The following is a 25859-nucleotide window of genomic DNA, read 5'->3' on the forward strand; positions in this document are numbered from 1 at the left end:
TCACTAGACTAATTTGGGACTGCTCTATCAAAAGGGCACACAAAATTCCATTTTAAAAATCATTTTGTTTGTAATGGGAAACAAACCAACACTTTCCATCAACATTGGGTGTCACATTAAAGACATGATGAGCAGCACTTGTTTGGGCTCATTCCAGCTACACATTGCAAAAACTAAATTGCAAATATCTGCTGAAACATCAGAGAAAATGTGTCTGATGGCTCTTAGATGGCACAATCAGTATACATCATACCATTGACAAATATACAGTCATGTTTCACAGTACTACTATGAAGAACTTGAATTAAAGTGAACTAAAAATTAATTTCAAGAAATTTTCAGCATGTGAGTAATATTTAGTTTATTTTTTCTTAGATTTTTCATTACTATGTTGTGAAAAATGTTGTATTTATGTTAGTGGTATATTTAGCATTGATGCACAGGTTGTACATAAAGTCTGGGAACACTTTCAATTATTTATTGCACAAGAACCAGACACTGAACAGATGTCATACATATTGTATTTTGAAGACAAACTCTGAAAGCTTTTTTTTTTTACAGACACTCAATATGCGAACCATGAATGACCCAGCAGACGTCAGTACAGTAATCAAATTCTTGCCATACCCGTCCCAGCACGGCATCGTCGACTATGGCAGTCACTTCTCATTTTCTCTCCCAGAGCTTGGTACATCACGTGGTAGAGGCGTTACATACGCCAGATCTTTAATGTGTCCCCCCCCCAGAAAAGACTATACGGAGTGAGATCTGGTGATCGGGGAGACCACTTCATGAAATAGCTGTCCCCTTCTGTAGCAAGGCCGATCCATCAATGCGGCAGCTCCGTGTTTGCGACTAGCACTGACTGTTGGTAAATCACCAAACTATGCTGTGTGGGTATACATGAAAAAAAAACTTTCATGGTTTCTCTTCAAAATGACATATGTATGATATCTGTACAATGTTTGGTTCTTGTGCAATAAATAATTGAAAGTGTTCCCGGACTTTATGTACACCCTGTATTTATTCTTTGCAGTTGCAACCACATGAAAATAACCAAAAGGTTGAAATTGCAATAATGAATATTGGAGTAAACATACAGCCACTGTAAATATGAAGTCATTTCAAAAATTCTTTATGACTGTGGGCCCACAATAAATATATTTTTGTGGAAACAAAGAAAAAATCCACTAAACAATTCAAAAAGCCTGTGAATGTTCAGTTACAGGCCACCAGTGTCTTAAGTATGAAATATTGTCATAGTTAGTACAAATGCATTTCCAATATAACATGTGAGACTGTTTAGGCCTCATCCAATCAAAATCAAAATTCATCCATGACCTGCATTAACAAGAAATGCAATACTTCTTCAGCACATTATGTGTTACACTTGACTGTACATTTATACCTGTAAAGTAGATGTCCCATGTGTTGTCTGCACTCATTTCTGCAGTGAATTCCAAATTCTTTCAAATACCCTCTGATTATCTCATAGATCTTCACAAGACTCTGTACAATTTATGGTTCCAGTGATTCCACTGAGTCAATGAGAATGTTCTACATTTAACTTTTCAATGACCACAAACAGGAAAATCTAGGGGTTGCGGTTAGGTGATCTTCTAGGCCAAGATATATACCCTGCTTGAGCTATCCATACTAGCTTGTTAGATGTCATCTTAAATTAACAGCAGAATGAGCAGGTGTCCCATAGTCCATCTACCACAGGGTCCATGTCAAGTCATCCAGCCCATGAGAATCATTATCTAGTTGTAAACTGAGATTTTGTGTACTGCTTTTGTATCTAATATCATGAACTTTTGCCAATTTTTATTGCTTTATATACATTCTGTTGGCAGCAATTGTTGAAAGTTTGATGCAGTGCGTTACTTCAAAGCAAACTGTAAAAATTGGAAAATTGTCTGCAGTTTTTAAACAAAAAATAGTATGCTGACAGTCTTATCCCTGAATATCCTTTCAGACATGTAGTTTCTGAAAACATGTTAGAATTGTGCAGTTAAATGTATATGCCATAACCAAATTGAGGACCATTTGTTCAGAGAATAAGTATGGTCTGTTGCTGTCGTGGTGCCAACTTCGCACAGAATATGAGAGAAAGAAACATCACAAACATCATTATCAGGCCAATTGAAGGACATGGATGGTTCATGAGGATGCATGAACCTTACTGTAACATCATATTCACAATTCACCTTCTCAACAATTCCCAAATACCAAGAAGAGTCATACGCACATGCAACATAGCAGTTGGGCTGCACAGTACATTCTGACATTAGTGGCAGAAATGCATCTGAGAAATCATGCATGATACTAAAATCCATATCACAGCTCAGCCTTTTTGCTCCAATCTTGGTTGATGATACTGGTACAATGTCATGCATAGATCATGTTCCAGGAATTGTTCGTGCACTTGTGAAATGCTGAGCAAGATAATGTCTGACTTGTACCATTTCATCTTTTGAAACAAAGGAAACTGAAAAGCCTTGCAGGTTCTCGTGGCAGAATTCAAATACCTGTGAACCTGTAAGTATTCGATCATTATAAACTCTTTGCAAACTTATTTTTGTGACAAGTTTTTTAACAGTGCCACCAATACCGTCACAGGGAGATTTGCCATGGCTGGTAGCAAAGTAGTAACAGCTGCAATTTATGTTGAAGTTGTGTTCATGGGAGCAGATATTTCTGAAATTCTTACAATTTTTATATTGTGCAGCACAACCATCAGTGAAATATTCAACATACGCAAGTTGAATTTCTGAAAATTCACACTTGAAAAAATTCAATACAGTCTTCTGAGTCTGGTACACCAAGGCAACATCATGTTCTAGATCATAAGAAACAATATAATTCCTTTTTGCATGCAACTGTTTGCCCTTTTTGTAATATATATGGACAGCATGAATAGTGCAGCTGCGATTGTTCCAATGATACCACTGTACTTCATCTTGAACAACAAAATTGAGATTTTCACTGAAATCCATTAAAATTAAGACTGATCCTTCATCAGGTGTTTCCTTCTTCGTTTTCAGATAATCAGATTGTGATTGAGAAATAAAAGAGTGTGGAGTAAGTTTTTCAATTTTCTTAATTAATGTGTCACAGAATTCTGATAGAGAAGTGATTTGAACATTCTATCAGTTGATAACCATTGACTGTACTGAACAATCTCATCAGGATCATAGTCTTCTATTTCATTTTTTAAGTGTGTTTGAAGCAATGAACTGGTGGGGCATTTTTCACACAGACAAAGCATACGGTCTCGGTTATGCAGAACTAGCACTCCTGGTTCGCAGGAGAGCTTCTGTGAAGTTTGGAAGGTAGGAGACAAGGTACTGGCAGTATTAAAGCTGTGAGGATGGGGCGTGAGTTGTGCTTGGGTAGCTCAGTTGGTAGAGCACTTGCCCACAAAAGGCAAAGGTCCCGAGTTCGAGTCTCAGCCGGGCACACAGTTTTAATCTGCCAGGAAGTTTCAGTGTGAATGTTACTTCAAAAAGTTGTGGTTGCAAAATACTGATGCGAATTTTCCGCAGATGAATGGAAAAACTGCTACAAACCACGCTCAGGGGAAATTCATTTTGGGTTCTAGAGAAATGTAGAACGACCCCAGGCAATACTCACCCTACAATTTACGTTAGAAAAGAGTTTAACAAAAGGCAGACCTACTGTAATGGCATTTGTTGACTTAGAAAAGAAGATGTCAGGGATAAAATACAGGGAACGAAAGCATTAATGCAGCTTGTATAGAAATCAGAATGCAGGTACAAGATTCATAAGGCATGAAAGGAAAACAGTAGTTGAACAGGAAGGGAGGCAGAGCTGTATCCTATCCTCAATGTTCAATCTGTACATTGAGCAAGCAGTAATGAAAAGCTGAGAGAAATTTTGAGAAGAAGTTGGTATTCAGGGAAAAGAAATAAAAACTTTGAATTTGTTAGTGACACAGTATGTCTCTCAGACACAGCAGAGGACTTGGAACAACAGTTGCCTGTGGTGGACAGTGTCTTGAGATGAGGTAAGAAGATGAGCATCAACAAAAGTAAAACAAGGGCAATGGAATGTAGTTTAATTAAATCAAATGATGTTGAGGGATTTAGGTTAGGAAGTGAGACACTAAGAGTGGAAGATGAGTTTTGGTTTTTAGACAGCAAAGCAAGCCAGTGTAGAAGCAAAAATTCGCAGTGTGGATTCTGTAACAACTGAAGAAATCCGTATAGAAACAGTAAGAATATTAGCCAATGCAAAACCGCCGAAAAGTAATATAACTGTGGGTGAGAGAAGAGCTTTAAAACTCCTGAATGACGATGATAGTATTTTGGTTCTCCCAGCTGACAAAGGAAGCGCAACGGTGGTTATGGATGTGGCCGACTATCGGAGTAAAATTACTGATCTGCTGGATCCGCAAGCATATAGGAAGCTGAATAAGGACCCCACTAACAGCATTCTCAGAACTGTGTCGCGGTTAAAAAAAAGTCCTCCATTGAAGAGAGTGTACAGAAAGGTCTCCGCAATTCGGTTGCGCTACCACCAAGGCTTTATGGATTGCCCAAAATTCATAAAGAAAATGTGCCGTTAAGACCGATACTAATTGCCATTGGTTCGCCCACCTACTCGTTAGCCAAGTTTTTGACTACGCTGCTAAAACCGCATGTGGGCCGTTCGGACTCTTATATAAAGAATTCGACACATTTCATCAGCAGATTGAATGGCACAGTGGTCCAGCCGGAGGACGTATTGGTCAGCTTCGATGTGGTATCGCTGTTTACCATGGTTCCACTTAATGATGTTTTGGAACAGCTGGATCGAATTTTTCCTGCTGATATTTCAGAACTGTTTAAGTGTTGTTTGATGACCACATACTTCAAGTGGAATGAACAGTTTTATGAGCAAACGGATGGCGTGGCTATGGGAAGCCCCCTAAGTCCCATAATTGCAAAATTCTTTATGGAGAAATTCGAAGAACAGGCCTTAGGTACTGCCAGCAAAAAACCAAATGTATGGTTCCGATACGTGGATGACACGTTTGTGCTGTGGAGACATGGTAGGGAGGAACTAAGCCGGTTCCATGACCATCTGAACAGTATAAACTCGAGAATTCAGTTTACAATGGAGGAGGAGGTAGACGGCAAGTTACATTTCCTCGATGTGCTTGTTTTTAGAAACGAAAATGGTAGTTTGGGCCACTCAGTATACCGCAAAGCCACGCACACGGACCGTTATTTGCACTGGGATTCGAACCACCACCCACAACAGCAGCGGGGTGTTATCAAGATGTTAGCGGACAGAGCTGAAAATATTTGTGAACCTGAGTTGCTCGACGCTGAGATGGAACATCTCCACAATGCACTAATGAAGAACGGATATTCGTCCGCTGAAATAAAATGTGCGTTGAGGCACCCACGCAGAAATCATACTGACGTACAGGCTACTGCAAAATCTAATTCCTGCCTTTTGCTAAAAATGTAACGGAAAGAATAGGGAGGATCTTGACGAAGCGGAATATTACCGTAATTTACAAGCCCAACAGGAAGATACAGGAATACCTTAAGCCTGCCAAGGACGCTTGGAAACCACTGGAAAAAGCTGGAGTGTATAGGATCCCATGCAGCTGTGGTGATGTTTATGTGGGTACCACTAAAAGAACTGTTTCTAAACGTTTGGAAGAGCATAGGGGGAATTGCAGAAGAGGAGAAACGGAACAATCAGATGTTGCGGAGCATGCTTTCCAGCCAGGGAACCACAATATTCGTTTCGAGGAGACGCAAGTACTAGCGGCCACAAGCGGTTATTACGAAAGGCTCTACAGGGAGGCAATCGAAATCGCTAAACACCCTAATAATTTCAACCGTAAGGAAGAGGGTGTGAAATTAAACAGCGTATGGATTCCGGTGTTAAAGAAGAGGTGTACCACCCGCCCACTACTGGGTGATGGCAACGGCGATCGACAGCGACGGACAGCGGCCAATTGCACTGACGTTTTCAAAACACGTGACATCACGCTGCGGCGTGGGAGCACGCGGACACGGAATTTAGCGGCAGTCAGTAGCGAGCCAGTGGGTGTGTTGGACCTTCCATTGAGCTATGGACCCCCTTGAAGATGTCTCCCGCAGTCGGAGACAAAACTTTGGGAACCAACACAGAATTCGTCAGCCGACCGCGGCATAACAGCCCGGATAATTATAATGGACATGATATTTCCGGCTGTGAAAGTCTACATTTTAGTATTCATGGATTCAAAGGTGCAAAATTATGTTAAGGATGTAACTTGTTCAGTACTTTAGTTCTTTGGAATATATATTCACTCAGTTGCACAATTTCAGCATATGTATCAATAAAAATAAACAATTTTTGACAATATGATGTAATTGGATAGATAAAACATGAAGTGGTGTCAGGAGAAAACATATATAAAGGTTAAGTAAATGTGAAAGCATTCAGAGCCAGTGCCTTCTGGCAGAAGGCTTGAAGGGGAATGAATAGGGATGAAGGAAAAAACTGGTGAGTTTTAGGAAATGGGGAGGGCTGGAAACTTGCCCAGAACCCTGGGTTAGGGGTGACATACTGGACGGGATGAGGAGGAGAGACTGATTGTAAAGGACTGCAGCAGACAGACCCCAACAGTCTCACCTCCTCATTCTGACTGGTACGGCTCCCCTGACCAGAAGTTCTGGGTGAGTTTTCCAACCCCCCACCCCACCACACCACATTTCCTAAGACTCACCAGCCCTCTTCCTTCCACTTCAATCCTTATGGCAGGAGGAGGAGACTCTGTTCCGAAACCTTGCACATTTACTTAACCTTTATATATGTTTCCACCTGCTACCTCTACCCAGTGAGATTAAAATTTCAACTTGGTCATTTATTATGGATAAAACTCCATAACTCTGTAATTATGGAATGACTAAGGCACCTTGATCAGTTAAAGAAATTATATTCACAGAAAATCTTTCGAGATACCACCAGTACCTTGTAATAAAATAACTGTGTGGATGGAGGTAGCCAATATCAAATTTTTCTACACAAAGGAATTTGTGCTGGTAATTTATGTTCTGTATTCGGATTTATTTTATGAGATAAGATGTGTTGAAAGCATTATCATCCGATCTTTTTTGAAGAAATTTATATTCAGAAATAGACAAATCATATTTCTCCACAAGTATTGTGACTCATGTCTATATGGAACTGCTGCTGTTTAGAAATATTTCTTTTAATAACTCCAAGTTAATTATTCTTTTCCTTTGTAGCTTTTCACAAATTTGTATAATAGAAGGAAACATTCCACGTGGGAAAAATTATATATAAAAACAAAGATGAGGTGACTTACCGAACGAAAGCGCTGGCAGGTCGATAGACACACAAACAAACACAAACATACACACAGAATTCAAGCTTTTGCAACAAACTGTTGCCTCATCAGGAAAGAGGGAAGGAGAGGGGAAGACAAAAGGAAGTGGGTTTTAAGGGAGAGGGTAAGGAGTCATTCCAATCCCGGGAGCGGAAAGACTTACCTTTGGGGGAAAAAAGGACAGGTATACACTCGCACACACGCACATATCCATCCACAGATACAGACACAAGCAGACATATTTAAAGACAAAGAGTTTGGGCAGAGATGTCAGTAGAGGCAGAAGTGTAGAGGCAAAGAAGTTGTTGAAAGACAGGTGAGGTATGAGTGGCGGCAACTTGAAATTAGCGGAGATTGAGGCCTGGCGGATGATGAGAAGAGAGGATATACTGAAGGGCAAGTTCCCATCTCCGGAGTTCGGATAGGTTGGTGTTGGTGGGAAGTATCCAGATAACCCGAACAGTGTAACACTGTGCCAAGATGTGCTGGCTGTGCACCAAGCCATGTTTAGCCACAGGGTGATCCTCATTACCAACAAACACTGTCTGCCTGTGACCAGCAACAAAGTGTCCATTCGCATGAATGGACACAGGCAGACAGTGTTTGTTGGTAATGAGGATCACCCTGTGGCTAAACATGCCTTGGTGCACAGCCAGCACATCTTGGCACAGTGTTACACTGTCCGGGTTATCTGGATACTTCCCACCAACACCAACCTATCCGAACTCCGGAGATGGGAACTTGCCCTTCAGTATATCCTCTCTTCTCGTCATCCGCCAGGCCTCAATCTCCGCTAATTTCAAGTTGCCGCCACTCATACCTCACCTGTCTTTCAACAACTTCTTTGCCTCTACACTTCTGCCTCTACTGACATCTCTGCCCAAACTCTTTGTCTTTAAATATGTCTGCTTGTGTCTGTATGTGTGGATGGATATGTGCGTGCGTGCGAGTGTATACCTGTCCTTTTTTCCCCCAAAGGTAAGTCTTTCCGCTCCCGGGATTGGAATGACTCCTTACCCTCTCCCTTAAAACCCACTTCCTTTCGTCTTCCCCTCTCCTTCCCTCTTTCCTGATGAGGCAACAGTTTGTTGCGAAAGCTTGAATTTTGTGTGTATGTTTGTGTTTGTTTGTGTGTCTATCGACCTGCCAGCGCTTTCGTTCGGTAAGTCACCTCATCTTTGTTTTTATATATAATTTTTTCACAAATTTGATAATATTACTGTCTTTCTAACACCAGGCTTCATGCAGAAATGAACTGCAATACACTAATTTCAAGTCAGTTCTTGTTCATTTAGTTTTGTCTTCTGATTTGTAATGTATCTCTTTGTGTGTAATAGGTATTAGATTTTATTTTATTTTCTTTAGGCTACAGCGTCCATTATGTATTCTTAAAAGTGCTCTTTGTATATTATTCTTACAATGAAATACACATTTAGCCTTACATTTCTGTTTTCTGATAAGATGTGTATTCATTTCATCCTGTGATTCAATAAGGCTTCATCCGTGGCACAACACCACCCTCAACTCAACCGACTTTGGCTAAGGTGTTAACATCCGCTCTTGCAACATCTTCAGCATCTTCAAGTGCAAAAGCTCCCGCTAACATGAGTGCAGCACTTTTGCAAGAGGTGCAAGGTACTTCAGTGTGCTTCAGCTTTTGCCTTTAACCTGCATTTTTTTCTATGCTGCACTAACTCAGTTGAACTTACAGCTGCTAACATTGAGACTTTCACTTGGTTTAACCAGATGCTGTGGTTGTGTTCTCATATTTGATGTAATTTGTACCAGAGTAATTTAGTTAACTCATTATATGTGTTTTATTCTGATTTAACCCTTCCCCAATTTTAGGTTAAAGTCTTTGATGGTTTGCTTTTATCAAAAAGTTTCTGATTATTCTCCAAGTGTGGTAGTTATATATTTTCCATGCATTTAATGAGAGTATTTGGAGGTAGTAACCTCTACAGCACTTGCTTTTACAATCAAAACTTGAATGAAAGACATGTAAATTGTGTACAACATGAGCATTCTTACTATCTCAAATATTCATGAAAAATTTTTCATCATTATTAACCTTATGTGTATAAGGTGCAGTATGGATTCTGCAATCGACCTCCACTACAGATGCCTAAAAAACAACAACACATATAGTAATTCCTTGCCTGATAGTAAAAACTTCCGTTAGCTCTAACCGCCACCAGTGAGGGTAAAATAATTTTCTACTTCAGTAACTATTCCTTATGTTTTTAATCAGTTGAAGAGTATGTAGTAAATATATATATTTGATAAATTAAATGTAAATAAAACAGAAGTTTATATTTTATTTTTGTGTAATAAATTTTTCATTAAATAACAGAGCAGTGAGAGTGAATTACAACTTTCATCTACATGATTACTCTGTAATTCACAATTAAGTGCCTGGCAGGGAGTCATAGAACTTGAGAGAGTTTTCAACACACTTTTAACAATATCTGCACTAACAACACTTGCAAAACATTAATGTTCTGCAACATATAGTATGATAGTTTCCATTAGAATCCTTCAGAATAGTGGGATATTCAGAACTAAAAGAAGTCTCCAAACCCCTGAACTGGAGAAAATGAAAAAAATGTGTGTTAATGGAAAACACCTGAATCCTTGTTGTTTGTTGTTGATTTGACAATGTTTGCTTTTTGTGAAGGTAAATGTCAACAACCAATGAAAGAAACTATTACTGCAAGTTTGAAAATCGATTATAATATTATCAAAATAATACACCAAAAAGAAAACTATACAAATTAACAATGAACCTGCACATCCAATTGATGAGTTTTTGTATGTTAGGTAACTGTAGACAATGACTGGATGGACAGTAAAATAGATAGATAGAAAAACCAGGAGTGCTATTTGAAAATCAAATAAAATCTGCTAAACAGATGTTCTGAAATAGTGAAATTTGCAATCTGTGCATTACCAATTTTGAGATGGACTTCAAACATGAAAATCTTTCAGAACTGAAGGTTTCCCATTAAGCAGTGTACAGATTTTTTTTAGAAAATTATTTTGAGAGAGAGGAAGACAAACAAAGGAGACAAATTGAACTGTAAGGTGTAACTGTGAATTTAATGATAATGAAATAGAGTTGAGCAAGACATGTAATCTGATGAATGTATGGCTGATGAAAGAACTAAGTTCTTCACTGGATTCCATTGAATAAGAAGGAACTGAGAAGATGATCTACCGGGAGATGGGTACATGATGTGTGTAACTAATGACAGTAAAGCACAGAGAATTGTGGAGAAAGCCTTAGTATGACAGTGGCTATCAAATATGATTTCAGTATGTTTGATGGTGGCATATGCCTCTGTCTGTGTCCATTTTGTATGCCTCTGTCTGTGTCCATTTTGCAGTTGCATCTTTCTGTGATTTTGGTTATTTTATGTGTTGATATTGGAAAATATTCAACATATGGCTTTCTTACAGAGTTTATAAATTCATAGCATTTTTTAAAATGCAAAATCAAAATGATAAATTATTTGTAGGTTTTCTGTTTGTATTTAGTTCTTTTGGCACTTTGGTTTATTGTTGACCTGAAGGTTATTTGAGAGCCTACATGATGGTACTACTTTTGACTACGAGACCTGTGTGAATTTCCTTTTCCCTCAAAAGTAAGAAGCCTTGGGCTGGGCTGCACTGCATTGGGCTGGGCTGGGCTGGGCTGTGCTGTGCTGTGCTGTGCTGTGCTGTGGGGAGGGAAGGGATGGGGAGGAGGTAATGGCCAGTTAATGTTAGTTTCACAGTGAATGCTGAAATAGTTTGAGATTTCGTGACCAATAGTTCTGGGGATACTAGATATTCATCAGTATCTTTTACATTTTCTAGCTTTCTTCACAGCAATGCTAAATCAAAATTTCTATCATTTTTGCAAAGAATTTTTTTTCTAAGGTGGAGGGCAAAGCAGCTACTCTTCAGTGCCCCTTGTCTGGAATATCCCTTCTGCAACAGCTTTAATGATTGAGAGTGCAATATCTCACAAATCTTTATTCTAAATTTTAGGCTCACAACATTAGCTAGAACAATTGTGATTAACAATATTATATTAAAATCAATAGGTTTGGGCATATTACACAGAAACTTCATGTGACATAATGAGCTATCCTTGTAGAATTCTAAATGTGACATTGACTCCTTGATTGGGAAAAATTTGTCCTCTTTTAATTTTACAGGAAGATTAATTTAAAAGCATTTGCTAGGTTTTAGAAGAAGGAGAGGAGGAATAGATAGAGAATGAAATTACATTTCAAGTTGGGAGGTGTTCTAGTTTACCCCAGTGGGAGCACTGGATATAACAGTTGTAGATACAGACTGAGACACAACTTTACCAAGTGGTTTTAAAATATTGTTTCATTTACAAGCACTCATTTTATTAATTGCATTATCAATTTATTATACTTTGCATTCATATCACCAATGTTATTAATTTTGGTTGGCTGTCATTGTTGGTATTCGTTATCCAGGGTATACTATTTATCTTAACGTTCCAAATATCTTTCTGTCCTGAAGCAAAATAAGAAAAAAATATATCAAGCAAACATTATTTAACTTCAAGGGAACACTAACCACCATGGTTACATTCCTTGTAACTTTGTTCATTATGAAGATGTGGATGGCAGTACATCATTTTTAAATAGCACCCTATATTTTTTATTGGATTATCCACATCCTTTTCCCAGACATGTTCAAAAACATATCATGGTGTACCACTCCTGTAAAGATAACATTATTAAAAACATAATGCAAAATTAACCTACTAGCACACAGTGCACATACTCAGGTTAATGAACTCATCCACTTGCTGGAGTTGACAGTAAACAAATGGAAACACAAGGAAAATGAACATTGTTCATTCAGCATCCAGTCAAATGGCTGTAAATAAGCAACTGTTAGTGCAGTTACTGTTCTGTAAATTAGTTATACAAAACTGCAACCAGTCATTTTTTTGAGTAATTATATTTTATTCCATGAACCGGTTTTCAAACCTTTTCAGGTTCATCTTCAGATGGTTTCAGGAGGTTACATCATTATTGTTAGCATAATGCTGGGTACTTGTTCTATGACGAAAAGATGGAACACACTTTAATGTATCACCAAGCATTATGCTAGCAGTAATGATGTAACCACCTGAAACCATCTGATGATGAACCTGAAAAGGTTCAAAAACCAGTTAATGAAATAAAAAATAATTATTCAAAAATGTGACTGGTTGCAGTTTTGTATAACATATTTACATTCAATATATAGTCACAGTTCTAAAATATTCATAATGGATAAGCATAAGTTACTGTTCTGCTGACTTATATTCTCTATGGATTAGTAGCATTTCTGCATCCCCTTTGTTGATGTACATTGCACTCACTCAAAACTCCTACTAAAGACATTTGATTGTGGTCAGTGCACATTTTCCATGCCTTTCCATTTGTTTACTGTGAATGCCCACAAATGGCTGAGTTATGTTACCCAGACACATGGACTGCACTGTATAAAGGCTGCTAATGGTATCAAAGTTTGTATCCAGACACTCATGGATGAGACAGGAACTGTGATTGAGGGCAGCAAAACAAAATCAGAAATGCTGAACTCCATTCTCAAATCTTGCTTTACAAAGGAAACTTCAGGAGTATTGCCCCATTTTAATTCTGGCACAACTGCAAGGATGAATTATGTAGTTAGTTCTGTTGGTTACAAAAAGGATAGCAGAAGTGATCCACAAAACCACCATACAGAATCCTTGACATCCATTTGTTATACAATCTTAGAACATATTCTGTGTTCAAATGTAATGAGGTATATTGAACAGCATGACTTCTTCCATACCAACTTACATGGATTCTAAAATCATCTATCACTCATGTGAAACCTAACTTGCACATTTTTCACATGACATCCTGAAAGCGATTAATCAAGTGACTCAGTTAGCTACAGCATTTCTTGACATTAGCATATGAATTAGTACCACACCAACACTTATCAAAGGTACAATTGTATGGCATATCAAGCATATTAATGAGTATGTTTATAATCTTGCAGACAATATTAATGGTCATCTTTTGGATAAGCATCTTTTGTATGTTTTCCATGTTTGCAGTTTAAATTATTAGATATAGATTCCATCTTTTATGCAAAACATTGTTTCTTCTTGTCATCCAAACATATTTTAGTACCTCTGTGTCATCATTGGTGGGTTTTATTTATTGAAAAACTGTAAAAAGAGAATGTATTTTAGGTTGTAATTGATTTAACAAAATGTGGCCTAAATGAGACACTTTTTGTTCATTTTTGTTATTACCTTAATTTTACATTATACAGTTTTGAAGGACCATCCATGTAGTGTCCTCAACTGATACCTTGTCATTCGTAAACCAAATGATGTAAATGTGAATTTTATCAGCGAGATAACACCTGCCTTGATTTTAAATGATTTTGGTATGACAAAATGTTTTGCATATGTATTTGTTGCTACTCATGTTTTGTTGTGACAGATGCTCCTCCTTTCGCATTCTGAGAGAACTGCACACACCTCAGATGTTTTACAAGTGATGCAGTAATCTGCAATGAAGAACGGCCTGAAAAAAATTGCTCTGCCTGAGTCATAGGTAAAGCAGGTAGCAGACTTTTCTTTGTTTATAGAATACAGGGGAAATGCATCAGTCTAGAAAGGAAACTGTCTGAAGAAACTTGCCTGACTCAGCCTGAAATATTGATATTGCCTATGTGTGTGACAGGACTAACAGTGGATATTCAACATTTACAGAGAACGGCAGTGGGAGTGGTCATAGGTTTAGCTGACCCATGGGAGAATGTCATGGAGATGCTGAAGAAACCGAACAGGCAGATGATTTAAGATAGACACAAACTATTCCACAACAGCCTCCTCACAAATTTTTGAGAACCATTTTTAAATGACGAATCTAGGAATATACGGAAAAACCAGTAGGGATGTAAAGGACAGTCTTTATAGAGGTGTTTAAACAATGATTCTTCCAGTGCTCCATATGGGAATGTGAGGAAACCCTAATAACTGTTATAATGGGACATACCTTGAGCCATCCAATTAACAGTGGTTTGCAGAGTATGGATGTAGATGTAACTGTGTTAGTACAGGAGACAAAAAGTTAATTTTGTGGCATGTTTTTGATACTGTCATGTTTACAGGAATGGTAAACTGTGATACATTTTTGAACAGTTCTTGAGGAGAGGAAGTAGATTTCCCAATAAAAAAATATAGGATGCTATTTAAAAAAAGATCTACTGCTCTTGATACCTTTGTAATGACAAAATTTTACAAGAAAGCCAACAAAAGAATGTTTGAGATGGCCCAGATAATGGGACACCATATATAATGATCAGTTTGCTGTCCACCTAATCACTAGTTCATTAGTCAGAATTGAACACAGATATAGTTTATAAAAGCTGCTTACTTTTGTTTATGCATTTTCATCCTTGAGATTCGCCTTCATTGGCAAGACACGTTGTGTGAAGGAGAGTGAATGTGTAGTATCAGTTGTCTACTACTGTTTGCTTTGATTCATCTCCTGTAGACTGTATGCATTTCTTGACTTCTGTAGTCGTGAATTTCAGCATATGCTGTATACATTACCTCATGATCAATCAAAATTCTTTTAACAGACATCCATCTTTTGCTGTTGTTTCATGGTGCAATAATTCCAAGTATATTTGTGTAATCAGTAAACTAACCTCATGATCTTACACATTAGTTTTAAATATCCTGACTCAGAATGCAAACTTTTCTTATTTGATTTTGCTGATGTCAGAAGAAATTCATAACACAGATATCCTTAAATTCATAAAGTGCCTCAACATACTACTCTCTAATAACTTTTGTTAAAAAAAAGTAAGCAGCAAGTGTTCTGAATACTAACAGTTGAATGTTATGATATTTGCTGCATGTAATTTGATTGTAAAAATCTTTTTGACTATACACTGGTGTTAAAATGGTAGTGAACCTTCAAGATATGATATTCAGGCAATCAAAGCAATAAAATGTTATGTTGTAAGCACATTCACCTTCTTGTTTGACCATTACCATTAATTTCTTGGATACATTCCAAGTGGTAATTTATTCATGTAAACAGAACAAACTGCAGCTTCATAATATCTGTATTTTTGTTTCTAGATACTTTCTGTTTTGTTACTACAGGCTCCCTAAATAAATCATTAACAGATAAAAAGAGTTTGGAAAATTCAAGAAATGTACGAAGTCAGCTGAAGCGTGCTAGTATCTCTAATCGTACTGGTGAGTTTCTTGGATCATAAGAAGGCAAATTGTGTGCCTACACCTGCATAAATAAACAAGGAGATGTAATTTTAGAGTTGTAGAGTATCATTTGCCATATGTCCCATCGCCAGTCATTTGTACACCAGTTTTAGAACTTCACAAAAATGTAATGTAAAAGTATCAAATATTTTCTGACCCACAGTGCAATAGCATCATAGCCTTGCACTCTTTGTTTATGACCTTAGTTGAAGCTCGTGTTGGACTAGAGCAGGCTATTTGCAATCTTTGGAAACTGATAATTTGTAACAATGAGGACTCTACTAGACTATACCTTTGTCAAATGAAACAAACATGTTCTCACAGTTAGCTGTCTACACAAAAATATATAATTCTGATTTGAAACTATTATGCTATGTATCTTACTCTTTTGCTTCCAAGTCCACAGTTGATGAGATCAGCAACTCTCAGTGATTTCAGACATTTTTCAGACATTTTAATTTTTCTGATGTATTAGTAGTTTTTCTTTGCCAGAGTTTCCTCTCTATATTAGTACCAGTATCAGTAGATTCTAGCAAATTGATGGTTTGGCACAAAGAATGTAGAAGTGTCTGATCTGTTGCCCATATGCAGCACATGATATTTGTAAATTCTAGGCACTGTCTTAAATGGCATAAGGAGCAACACCACATGATAGTTTAGTTGTAAAATGACATTTAGTATTCTCATTAGAGTATGCTTGTTTGGTAATATCTTATTAATAACAGCCATCATCTGATATAGTGTCTACATTCAGATTTGTAGTTCTGCTTCTTATGAAAATGACATCGCACCATTGTTCATTGAAAGAAAAGCAAAAGGCAACAAACATCTCAATATATAACAGACAAGAATAAAAACTATTTGTGTACAAATGAATTATAGATTGAGCTACATTTGATTTACAATGTGTTGCCTATAATTGTAATCCAGTTTGACTGGCTAATTTGAAGGATGTGGCATCCCCTCTCCCTCCTCCCCAGCTTCTCACCTCTGCCCTTGCCTCATATAGTTTCCAAGCTGACTAAATGTTTTGGGTACATATGGTTAGTAAATTGGCTTAGACAAATATATATATATTTTGTGATAAAAAAGTTGTTTGTCATCAAAGAGCTACCTCTAAGTATGATGAGTATGTATAATGACGAAGATTCTCAAGTATCTACAAATGTTATGACCATGAAAATAATCCATTTTTGACAATATAGTTTAATTGGATGGATAAAAAATCTACTCACCAAGCAGCAGCAGGAGAAAACCCATCTAAAAAAAAATTTACACATGCAAGCTTTTGGAGCTAGTGGCTCCTTCTTACAGCAGAATGGTTGATGGGAAAGGAAGGAGAGTGAAGGAAAATGACTGGAGAGCTTTAGGAAAAGGGTTAGAGTTTGTAAAAGTCTCCCAGGACCCTGGGTCATGGGAGACTTACTGGATGCATATGTACAATCTTTTTTTATATCAGTGTTCTCCTGCCGCCACTTGGTGAGTACATTTTTTATTGATCCAATTACTTTATATAATTGTTATGAGATGTTTCTCTATACTAACAAAAATTAATTGGAAAGAATATGCCTAAGGCAAGACTGAACCAGTAACATCTTCATGATGCTTTGAAAGCGATGTTATGGATAAGTGCAGACATTAGCAGCAACCACATACACATAGCCCTTGAGTAATAAAAGAAAATACATGGTACGTGGCATCACAGACACTGCTATAATTCAAGTGCCAAATATTTTTATTGCCATTGGGATGGTTGAAATAAAAGTTCACCAAATGTTATATTCCCATATTATGCATATTCAAATCTCCTTTGAATGAAGTGTGGAAATATTATTCATAAATAACTGCAGGAATGTGAAATATTCTAATATAATATTTTGAGTATTTTATTATTTGCTTAACTGCGACCAAGAACATGTGAGGCCAGAGGTTCAAATCACCATCCAGCCATCCTTATCAGGGTTTTCAATTATTTCCCTAAAATCATTTGAGGTTAATGTTTAAATGGTTACTTAAACAAGGACAAAGCCCACTTCCTTTATCACTCTTATGAAATCAAAACTTGTGCACTGTCTCTAATGACAATGCAACCCTGTAACCATTTGCATCATAATAATAACAAGAACATTAAAACTCTCTCAGTTTTATTCACTGAGTATATTTTGTTATTTCAGCAGTAATATTTTATTGTGTCATCTTTTTCTTCAAAATTGGCAAGTACAGTGTGTTAACTGTAAGATGACAGAGTTGTGAGGGGAGTGCAGGGAGAGTAGGAAGCAAGCATTGGCTGGCGAGGGGAGAGGAGCCATTGGGAGGGGGGACAAGGCACGCCTACCAGTTGCAGTGCTGGCACTACAAATTGCGTGTCATGCTTACACGAAAGCAGACGAAAGGCTTGGAAGTAAAACTCGCTTTAAATGTTGTTTGTAAATGAAACTGAAACCGTCAGGTACATTAAAATCTATATATATATAATATGTTTGTCTACTATGCGCTCACAAACAATTCATCCGATTGCAATGAAACTGTTTGAATCTTCCAATGCTACGCATGCTTTGCCCTGTGCATGTAGCAGCTCTCGCTGAAGATTTGTAAAAGGGGTGAAGCAATTTTTTCTGCTCCCTTTCCCTTTCGCAGCATTCAATCGCACGCAATATAATTTTGCGAGCATCGCAACGTAATACTGGTTTCATTCTAACCGCAAGCCTACCGGTAGGGGTTGTTGGCGACTCCCGAGATGGGCCAGCAACTGCCTCTTCACTCATTTTGATAATGTTTAGCACAATAAAACACGCAGGACAGTACAGCGCAAAACAATAATGAAGCAGACGACAATGTCTACCTTGTACAACACAGTCAGCTACGTAATGTTGGCAACAGTCGAAACTGCGTGCCTACCGAAGCCTCCCGACGCTGACCGACTTCTGCCGATTCAGGACTAGGGAGAGGTCTGCCATCTAAAAGTTTACACACTGTATTGTTGGTTTTATTATTGCTAAGTCTTCTAGTTGATGCCATCTTGGGCAAAAGTTATTCCTTGAAAAAATATGTGTTGGTCCCCACACATAAAACTCTTTGTTCTTCACTCCTGTACATGTCATAAGACTTCACTGAACTCTGATGAATTGTTCTTTGTTTATAGAAAGTTCCTTCTGTTCAGTCTGAAAAACTCTTTATACTGAAATGGTAATTGAAATGAAACTGTTCTACAATGTGATTCAGAGTTACATTGAAATCATAATTGTCAGGGAAAGATAAAAACTGAACTGATTGAAAACTCTTACAAATGAAAAAATATGTTTTCTTTATGATACAGCATGAACCTAGCAACCACTAACTTTCATTGTATCAGATTTATAGTATCTGTATTGTGTGATGGAGCCGTAACTGTTCAATGTTGAAAACAATGAATTCTAAGTGGAGCCAATGTTTAAGATAAAATATTTTTAGAGAAGGTTTACTTCCAAGGAAACCTACTGTGTGATTCTGTTTCAGAGTGTCAGTCATGTACACATCTCTATGAATGTTCTCAGCTGTTCTTAACAGACATCTGCACTAAATAACTTTTCCCATACCACTGAGTTTTTCTTATCTTTCTTTTATCTCTGTTATTTCAGTTTTCTAATATATTTTCATGGTAGTCACACAAGACTATAAACTTATAAACATTATTTTAATTTTTCACGTGATCGATCATCTGTCAAAACTACTTTCTGGTGTGTCCTTAATCAGTTTCAGTACTGTGTGTTCTTTTATGTTTAACTTCCCATACATTATTATAATGAAAGTTATAAATTAACATATTTTCTTGTACAATAACTTTAAAGCATACAACCTCATGTTGAATCCACAAAGAGGATGTCAGGAAACAGAACTATTATATTGTCTCTGTTATTCTGTTATACTACACCTTTCAGGTGGGTGTTTGCCATCTCCCTGCCTCCCATATTTCTTATACCATACAGCTATAAATGAATAATGTCAGATGGTGATCAAAGTAGTGTTATGGGAGTGATTATGATGAATTAACACAAGTCTGAATAGCTATTTAGGCATTTTCAAACATCTACATTTAAGTTTATGGTTTACAGTAAGTGTTCATTAGTATAGTGCATGTTTTATTTCCCCCATCAAGTAGATCTTTTCAGCAGTTAGCTAATTGCTGGCTGCTTAATATAGGAATGCAAGTTTACTCATGAGAGTAATATAGTAAGGTTTTTCCACTTTTCAAGCCAGACACTATTTATATTTCTATTAAAACTAGAAAAAAGTGTGATTGCACATATATTAAAGAGGTACACTACAGTTGTTGCTTCTAAATTCCAAAATATCATATGCTTCTGAGAAATGCCAAAAATTGGAGCCATACTCTTATAATACCACGTAAAGTGCATAGCAGAAGTTGTTTTAGTTATTTAATTTAAGCACAAGAGTTTTTCAGTGTTGTAATTGGGGAGCTATAATTAAGTATAATTGGAGGTGCACATGCAATCTTGCTATTGTACTTCAGTTTGGCATTTTTATTGCTGATATAGATGTCTTAGTTTTTTATTTGATACTTTATTTTGATGCATGTTTTATGCTCTGTAACAAAGTTAATAGAGCAATATTTTAATTTCATATGTCTGCAGCTCACTGTGTGTCTGCAGATACTTGAGAAGCTGAATGTAGCAACTGTTTCCAGTGACTTCTCGCAATCTGTGTGTGCATTTGTTTTTCCACAAACAAATGTGTGTCCTTGAGAGCACACACACATTTGCACAAATGCATTTCTGTGTAAATTTTGACACTTTATGGCTTACTGTTTTAATTTTCTGGGAGCTGTTATGTTTAATTTATTTGCAATAATATTATAGTTCACTTCCTCTGTATGCCCTTTCTCTCTTTCAGCTGTTTCCACACTTCACCTTCCCCTGTCTAGCCCCCAAATCCTCTACTTCAACTTTCCTTACCTCTTGTCCCTGCCACCTTTTCCCCTGTCCCCACTATCATTTTTCATTTCCACAGCATCTTTTTACTCTCTGTTCTAATCTTGTAACCTATCTTTACCCTCTTAGTTTCTCCATCTTTTTATGCTTCTCCCCCACAACTTTAATTGTCTACTACACCCTTCGCATTAGTCCTCTCCTCTACTTTCTCTGCATTTTTTCTGATTTCTTTTCACCTACTCATCTCTCCATCATTACCCCTTCTCTTCACCCACACCTTCCCACTATCTCTCCAACATTTGGCCCCCTTTCATTTCTTCATTACTTTGCCCTCTCCTTTCCGTGTGCTCATCCATCCATCTTTACCCCATCTGCACTCTCACATCTTGTTCCCACAACCATTTATTATAAACTCTCATCTTGTCCTGTACCCTCAACAGCTTCCCTCTGCCTTGCTACCCCGTCCTCCTCATGCTTTGCACTTTCTCTCCACTCCTTTTTTCTAGTTATATTGCCCCCTCCTTTCACTTTCTGTATTGCAGTAGCTTTTTCTATGTCAAAAATTAAAAATATTTTTTTTCGATGCATGTAATTTACTTTTCTCTTGTTTTGTTTGCTTGTGCATTTAACAACTGTCAAACAGAGGACTCTGAGATTCTTGGCTACCAACCCTTGGACTGTGATTCAGATGATACTGATGGTGAGTGAGAGATGTCTGTTAATTTTCTGCAGGTCAAGCTGGATCATATAATTCTATTTAAATTGTGTTTAATTTCAAAGTTACTGACATTTTCACTTATAATTGTTTTAAACTACATAACTCACTGAGCTTAAATGCTGTGCTAAAAATCAGTGCAGAAGTCTTCAGCAGGGCTCAACAGTTTTGTATGTGTATCTTCACATAACAGTCTGAAGTGGGTATATATTTGATGTCCCTGGAGGAATGGTCAGTATTCAGGAATATGACAGTAATGCTTATTTGAAGCAGAAAATTATGTGTGGTCATATGCCTTGTTCCAAATGGTTCCCGAAGTAGTACACATTTTATGTACATTTGTTTTCGGGCTTGTGGCTTCCTGTTAAATGTTAATATTATTTAACATGCTAAAATTCCATTTAATACTCTGTTCAGTACATTAAGGAATTCACTTTCCCTTTTATGTGTTCCATTGCAGTTTATTTCCAAAAGCATGATGATGCATGCATCTCAACATATCCTGTAATAGGCAATGGTGAGACATGTGTTAGTATGCTTTTGGAAATTAATTGCAGTGGATCAAGTGAAAGTGAAAGTGTTGTGCTTAATATAGTGAACAGAGTATTAAATGGTCGTGTGATATGTTAATATCACTTAACATTTTACAGGATGCCATTAGCCCAAAAAAAAAATTGTACATTAAATGTGTTCTATATCAGAAACCATTCTAATAGGGCTTATGCCCATATGAAGTTTCTTGTTTCAAGTGAGCATTCCCGTCATATCCCTGAATATTGCCTATTCCTCCTGGGACACTCTATATAGTTCTGACTTGGTGATGATTCAGTTGTATTAAACATATTTGATCATGTATCTAGCTAGTTTAAAACACATCAACTTGTTACATTGTAGAAAATTCTGATAAGCAGCATTGAAATCCTTGAAAACAAATAAATAAATGTGTGCATTAACTGAAATCATCCTATGAGTATCAGTATATCATGATAAATTCCAACTAGTATCAACAGAATGAATTTTAAGCAGAAGGGTAAGGCTGAAATTAGATTAAGAAAATATGTGTTAGATTGTCTGAAGTAAATGTTCCAGCTACTTCATCAGATAAATAGTCAATTGTGAATAAATACAAGGCATTTAGAAATCAGTTTATAACAACATTGGTATGTTTTTTTGTTATATTGTCAATAGAAAGTAAAATATTTTCAGAGTTCTCGCACTAATATGGTTGGTGTTAAGCATTCATGACCGACTTTATTGCTACAGCTATATAAATACTTCTGTACTAGTTCCTGTGGATCTCATTTTGGACATTGGTGATATTTGTTTCATGCACATTGGGCTGTGGACATATTTCTCTGAAAAAATTTTTGTCTCCCAAAGCTGGAGACATTATTAGATGCTATAGAGATTGAAATAGAAAAGAAGAAGGATTGAAATTAGATAAGTTGTGGACGTTACAGTAGTGCTAAAAGAGCAAAGAGCACCAACTCTTTTCTGCTACAAATTCCATAACATTTGTTGAACAACTACACAATCTCGGGCAGTTATTTGATAAGGTCATGAAACAACTGTTGTGTGACTGCACGTAAACAGTTTGGCTTTCTGAGCATGCTGAAGTTTGAAACTGTTATCTGAGTCTGTCTAGCCCCTTGCAACGAAGCAAGCTGGGATCTCTTTACTTCCTCTCTTGTTTTGCTGTATGCCCCCATAAATTCATTTTAATTTCATTTTTGCCTAATTACCATTAACATGCATGAGCATGATCAGCATTTCCAAAAAATTGAAAGGTCGGCCCTCAGCCTTAGGGGATATAGCACCAGGTCTAATTTTGTGCTTAGTTTTGTGTATGTAATTAATTTCGTAATTTATTTTGACAATTCCTAGTTACCATCTTTTGTTAAAGGGTGAAATCAGTAATTATTTCGTGACTTAGATTCTATTGTTGACTTATAACCAAATGTAAATTCTTTACTAATAATAAACATTTGGAAGAAGAGCTACTAGGATTCTTAAAGTTTTTTATTTGGCTCTATTTGGAAACATATTAGCAAACCCAGCCCTTAATTAATTCCAAAATAATTATCAAGTTTGTCAAAAGTATTTTTTGTATAAATTGTTAACTTCATTATTTAAATAAATAATTTGGCCTAACCTTTACAGTAGAAAGAACTGTTAAAAAGAAGGAATTTTTCGATGTATTCAGTTAATTGAATGAATTATGTTTTAATTGTAATTCCTGTAACTTAAACATCGAGCAATGTATAGTTTCAGTGCCTATTATTATGAGAATATATAAAGGACCGACTTTGGTCCCAGGACAGTCTGTCCACGACCAATTTTCAGGCTTGTTTCACAACAAAGCATCAACTTAACAGTGGAATAAGTGTAACACAAATAGGCCTTGTGTTAGAACAATTAATGACAATGTCTGTTTAATTTGTTTGAAAAATAGTGTCACATGTACCATATTATTCTACAAAAACTGCGAACTGTGTGGTTAGGTTTTTACTGCTCATAGATGTTCAACAGCAAAGTATTGTAGCAGCATGCTGATGTTACCTGCGACCTATTAATGAAACTTATCAACATTTACCAATAGTGAACTGCCATATAATTGTGTAATATTGAGGGTGTTGTGAACAGTGAAAGTAAAGAACTGTGGAACGCAATTGTGCAACTGTCAGCTACATCATTTACAGTATTCAGTGTTGAACTTCCACCCCCCATTTTTCAGCCAGTATAATAATGCAGGACTAGCAACGAAGAAATAAAGCAGGTGAACGTCACACCCTGATGACATCTCCAGCAATGGTAGGTGAAATATTAGACAGAGAAATATGCTTTGCACCATGGCTTAATGCCCATAAAACAAAAACCACCTAGAATTCAAGTAGTAGCTTTGAAAGCCTGCATTGTAGGATACCATTAGACAGTTTTAAGTCCAAGGTGTCTTCCGCTGCCTAACAACAATATTCTGAGTTACATTTATTCATTTGTATTATCTGTAGGCAGTGTAGTTGAAATAAGGGAACTGGACTATAAAATAATGAAACAGATCCTTGTCTATACGTGGAGTCCAGCTACTAACATGAAGACTGCAGCCCCACTCTCTCTCTCTCTCTCTCTCTCTCTCTCTCTCTCTCTCTCTCTCTCTCTCTCTCTCTCACACACACACACACACACACACACACACTCACTCTCTCTCTCTCTCTCTCTCTCTCTCTCTCTCTCTCTCTCTCTCTCTCTTACACATACACACACACAGTGTCATATTCTACAAAATTCACCTTCTCATCTTAAAGAAAAATGTTATTCTGCTGTTATCGACAGTCTTTTATGAAACTTCACTGGAGTTTCACAAAAATACATCTTGAGTAATAATTAACAAAATCATAACATATTAAATATCAAACATTGTAGATAGTCATGTTATTAATTTACTGTAAGATATGTGTTTATATGTGGACATCATCGATGATCTTTTATGAAACTTGCATGACATTCACAAAAATTGCTTTAATGTAAAGTTTATATATATCTGAGGATTAGTACCATAGTGAGGACTCATGTTTTTCTTTCAATTTTTGGTTATCACAGCTTCAAATAAATGTCCTATTTGCATAGTAACTGGAAGTTGTATAACAATACACATATTTTGAATGAGCATAAGTCATGAAATATAATATTTGTGAATCTGCAGTTTTCTTGTGTTTGAAATGCAATTTCTCATTCCCGTAAATCATAAACTCAGTCCTTCTTGTTACTAGATGAGTTTTTGCTATGCTTCTTTGAAGTTTCATTGACTAGAGAGACAGATAGGAAAATAGATAAGAATCAGTACTTTTTTCAGTAAGATATAATAAATGTGATTAATAATTATTCATAGCAATGTAGACAATAACTTTTGTTTTTTCATAATATAAACCAGGGGTAGATCTGGTGGCTAGTGATGTGCCTGGAAACTGAGAAATCATGGGATCAGATCCCAGTTGGACCATGGACCACGGTTTGGATTCACATTAATCTGTAGATCTCTGTTACCCAGTTGGACAGTTGGTATGGGTTAGGGATTCACAAATCACCAAACTGGTATCCATGTGAAATACTTGTGTTTGGCTATTGAGCCACATGCATTATTATTATTATTATTAATATTATTATTACTATAAATCAATGAAAGATTTGAAAGCAAATTTGCTGTGTCTCCCATAAAGTGAAACGAAGAAGTGTAATCTTCCGAGAAGCTCAACAGGGCTACATTCAGATTAATGCAACAATTGTTCCATATCACAATGAAAAAGAGAAAAATTTTTTGCTAGAAATAAAAGAAAATACAGTGTAAAACAAGTGTTTGAGGGAAACATTGAAGGCATACTTAGATCAGTATTTGGACATTTAAATGCATTAATTTTACTCTGGAAGTATACTTTCCTTTGGAAGTAGTATTCTGTCATTGGGATCAAAAATACTCTTGTGCATTTAATTAGTGAAAAGTTTTTTCTACATCCAGTTTTGTTAACTCTCTGAAACACTGGTCTCTATTCT

General features: G+C 36.7%; 1 protein-coding gene across 21 annotated transcripts in view; it reads left to right on the forward strand.

The window, feature by feature from the left end:
- Window positions 1-25859, forward strand: part of LOC124605478 (calcium/calmodulin-dependent protein kinase type II alpha chain) — a 983452-nt gene that overhangs the window by 873879 nt on the left and 83714 nt on the right. For 6 of the 21 annotated variants that reach the window (XM_047137200.1, XM_047137224.1, XM_047137208.1 and 3 more), the window contains 3 exons: window positions 8855-8995; window positions 15555-15650; window positions 21243-21299. The exons of 6 other annotated variants lie outside the window; for them this stretch is intronic. In XM_047137200.1, coding sequence (XP_046993156.1) covers window positions 8855-8995; window positions 15555-15650; window positions 21243-21299 — 294 coding nt within the window. The remainder of the gene's footprint in view (window positions 1-8854; window positions 8996-15554; window positions 15651-21242; window positions 21300-25859) is intronic. 9 more of the 21 variants (XM_047137283.1, XM_047137308.1, XM_047137301.1 and 6 more) reach the window with 3 other exon arrangements.

Source organism: Schistocerca americana, chromosome 1 (genome assembly GCF_021461395.2).
Source record: "Schistocerca americana isolate TAMUIC-IGC-003095 chromosome 1, iqSchAmer2.1, whole genome shotgun sequence".
Taxonomy (NCBI): Eukaryota; Metazoa; Arthropoda; class Insecta; order Orthoptera; family Acrididae; genus Schistocerca; species Schistocerca americana.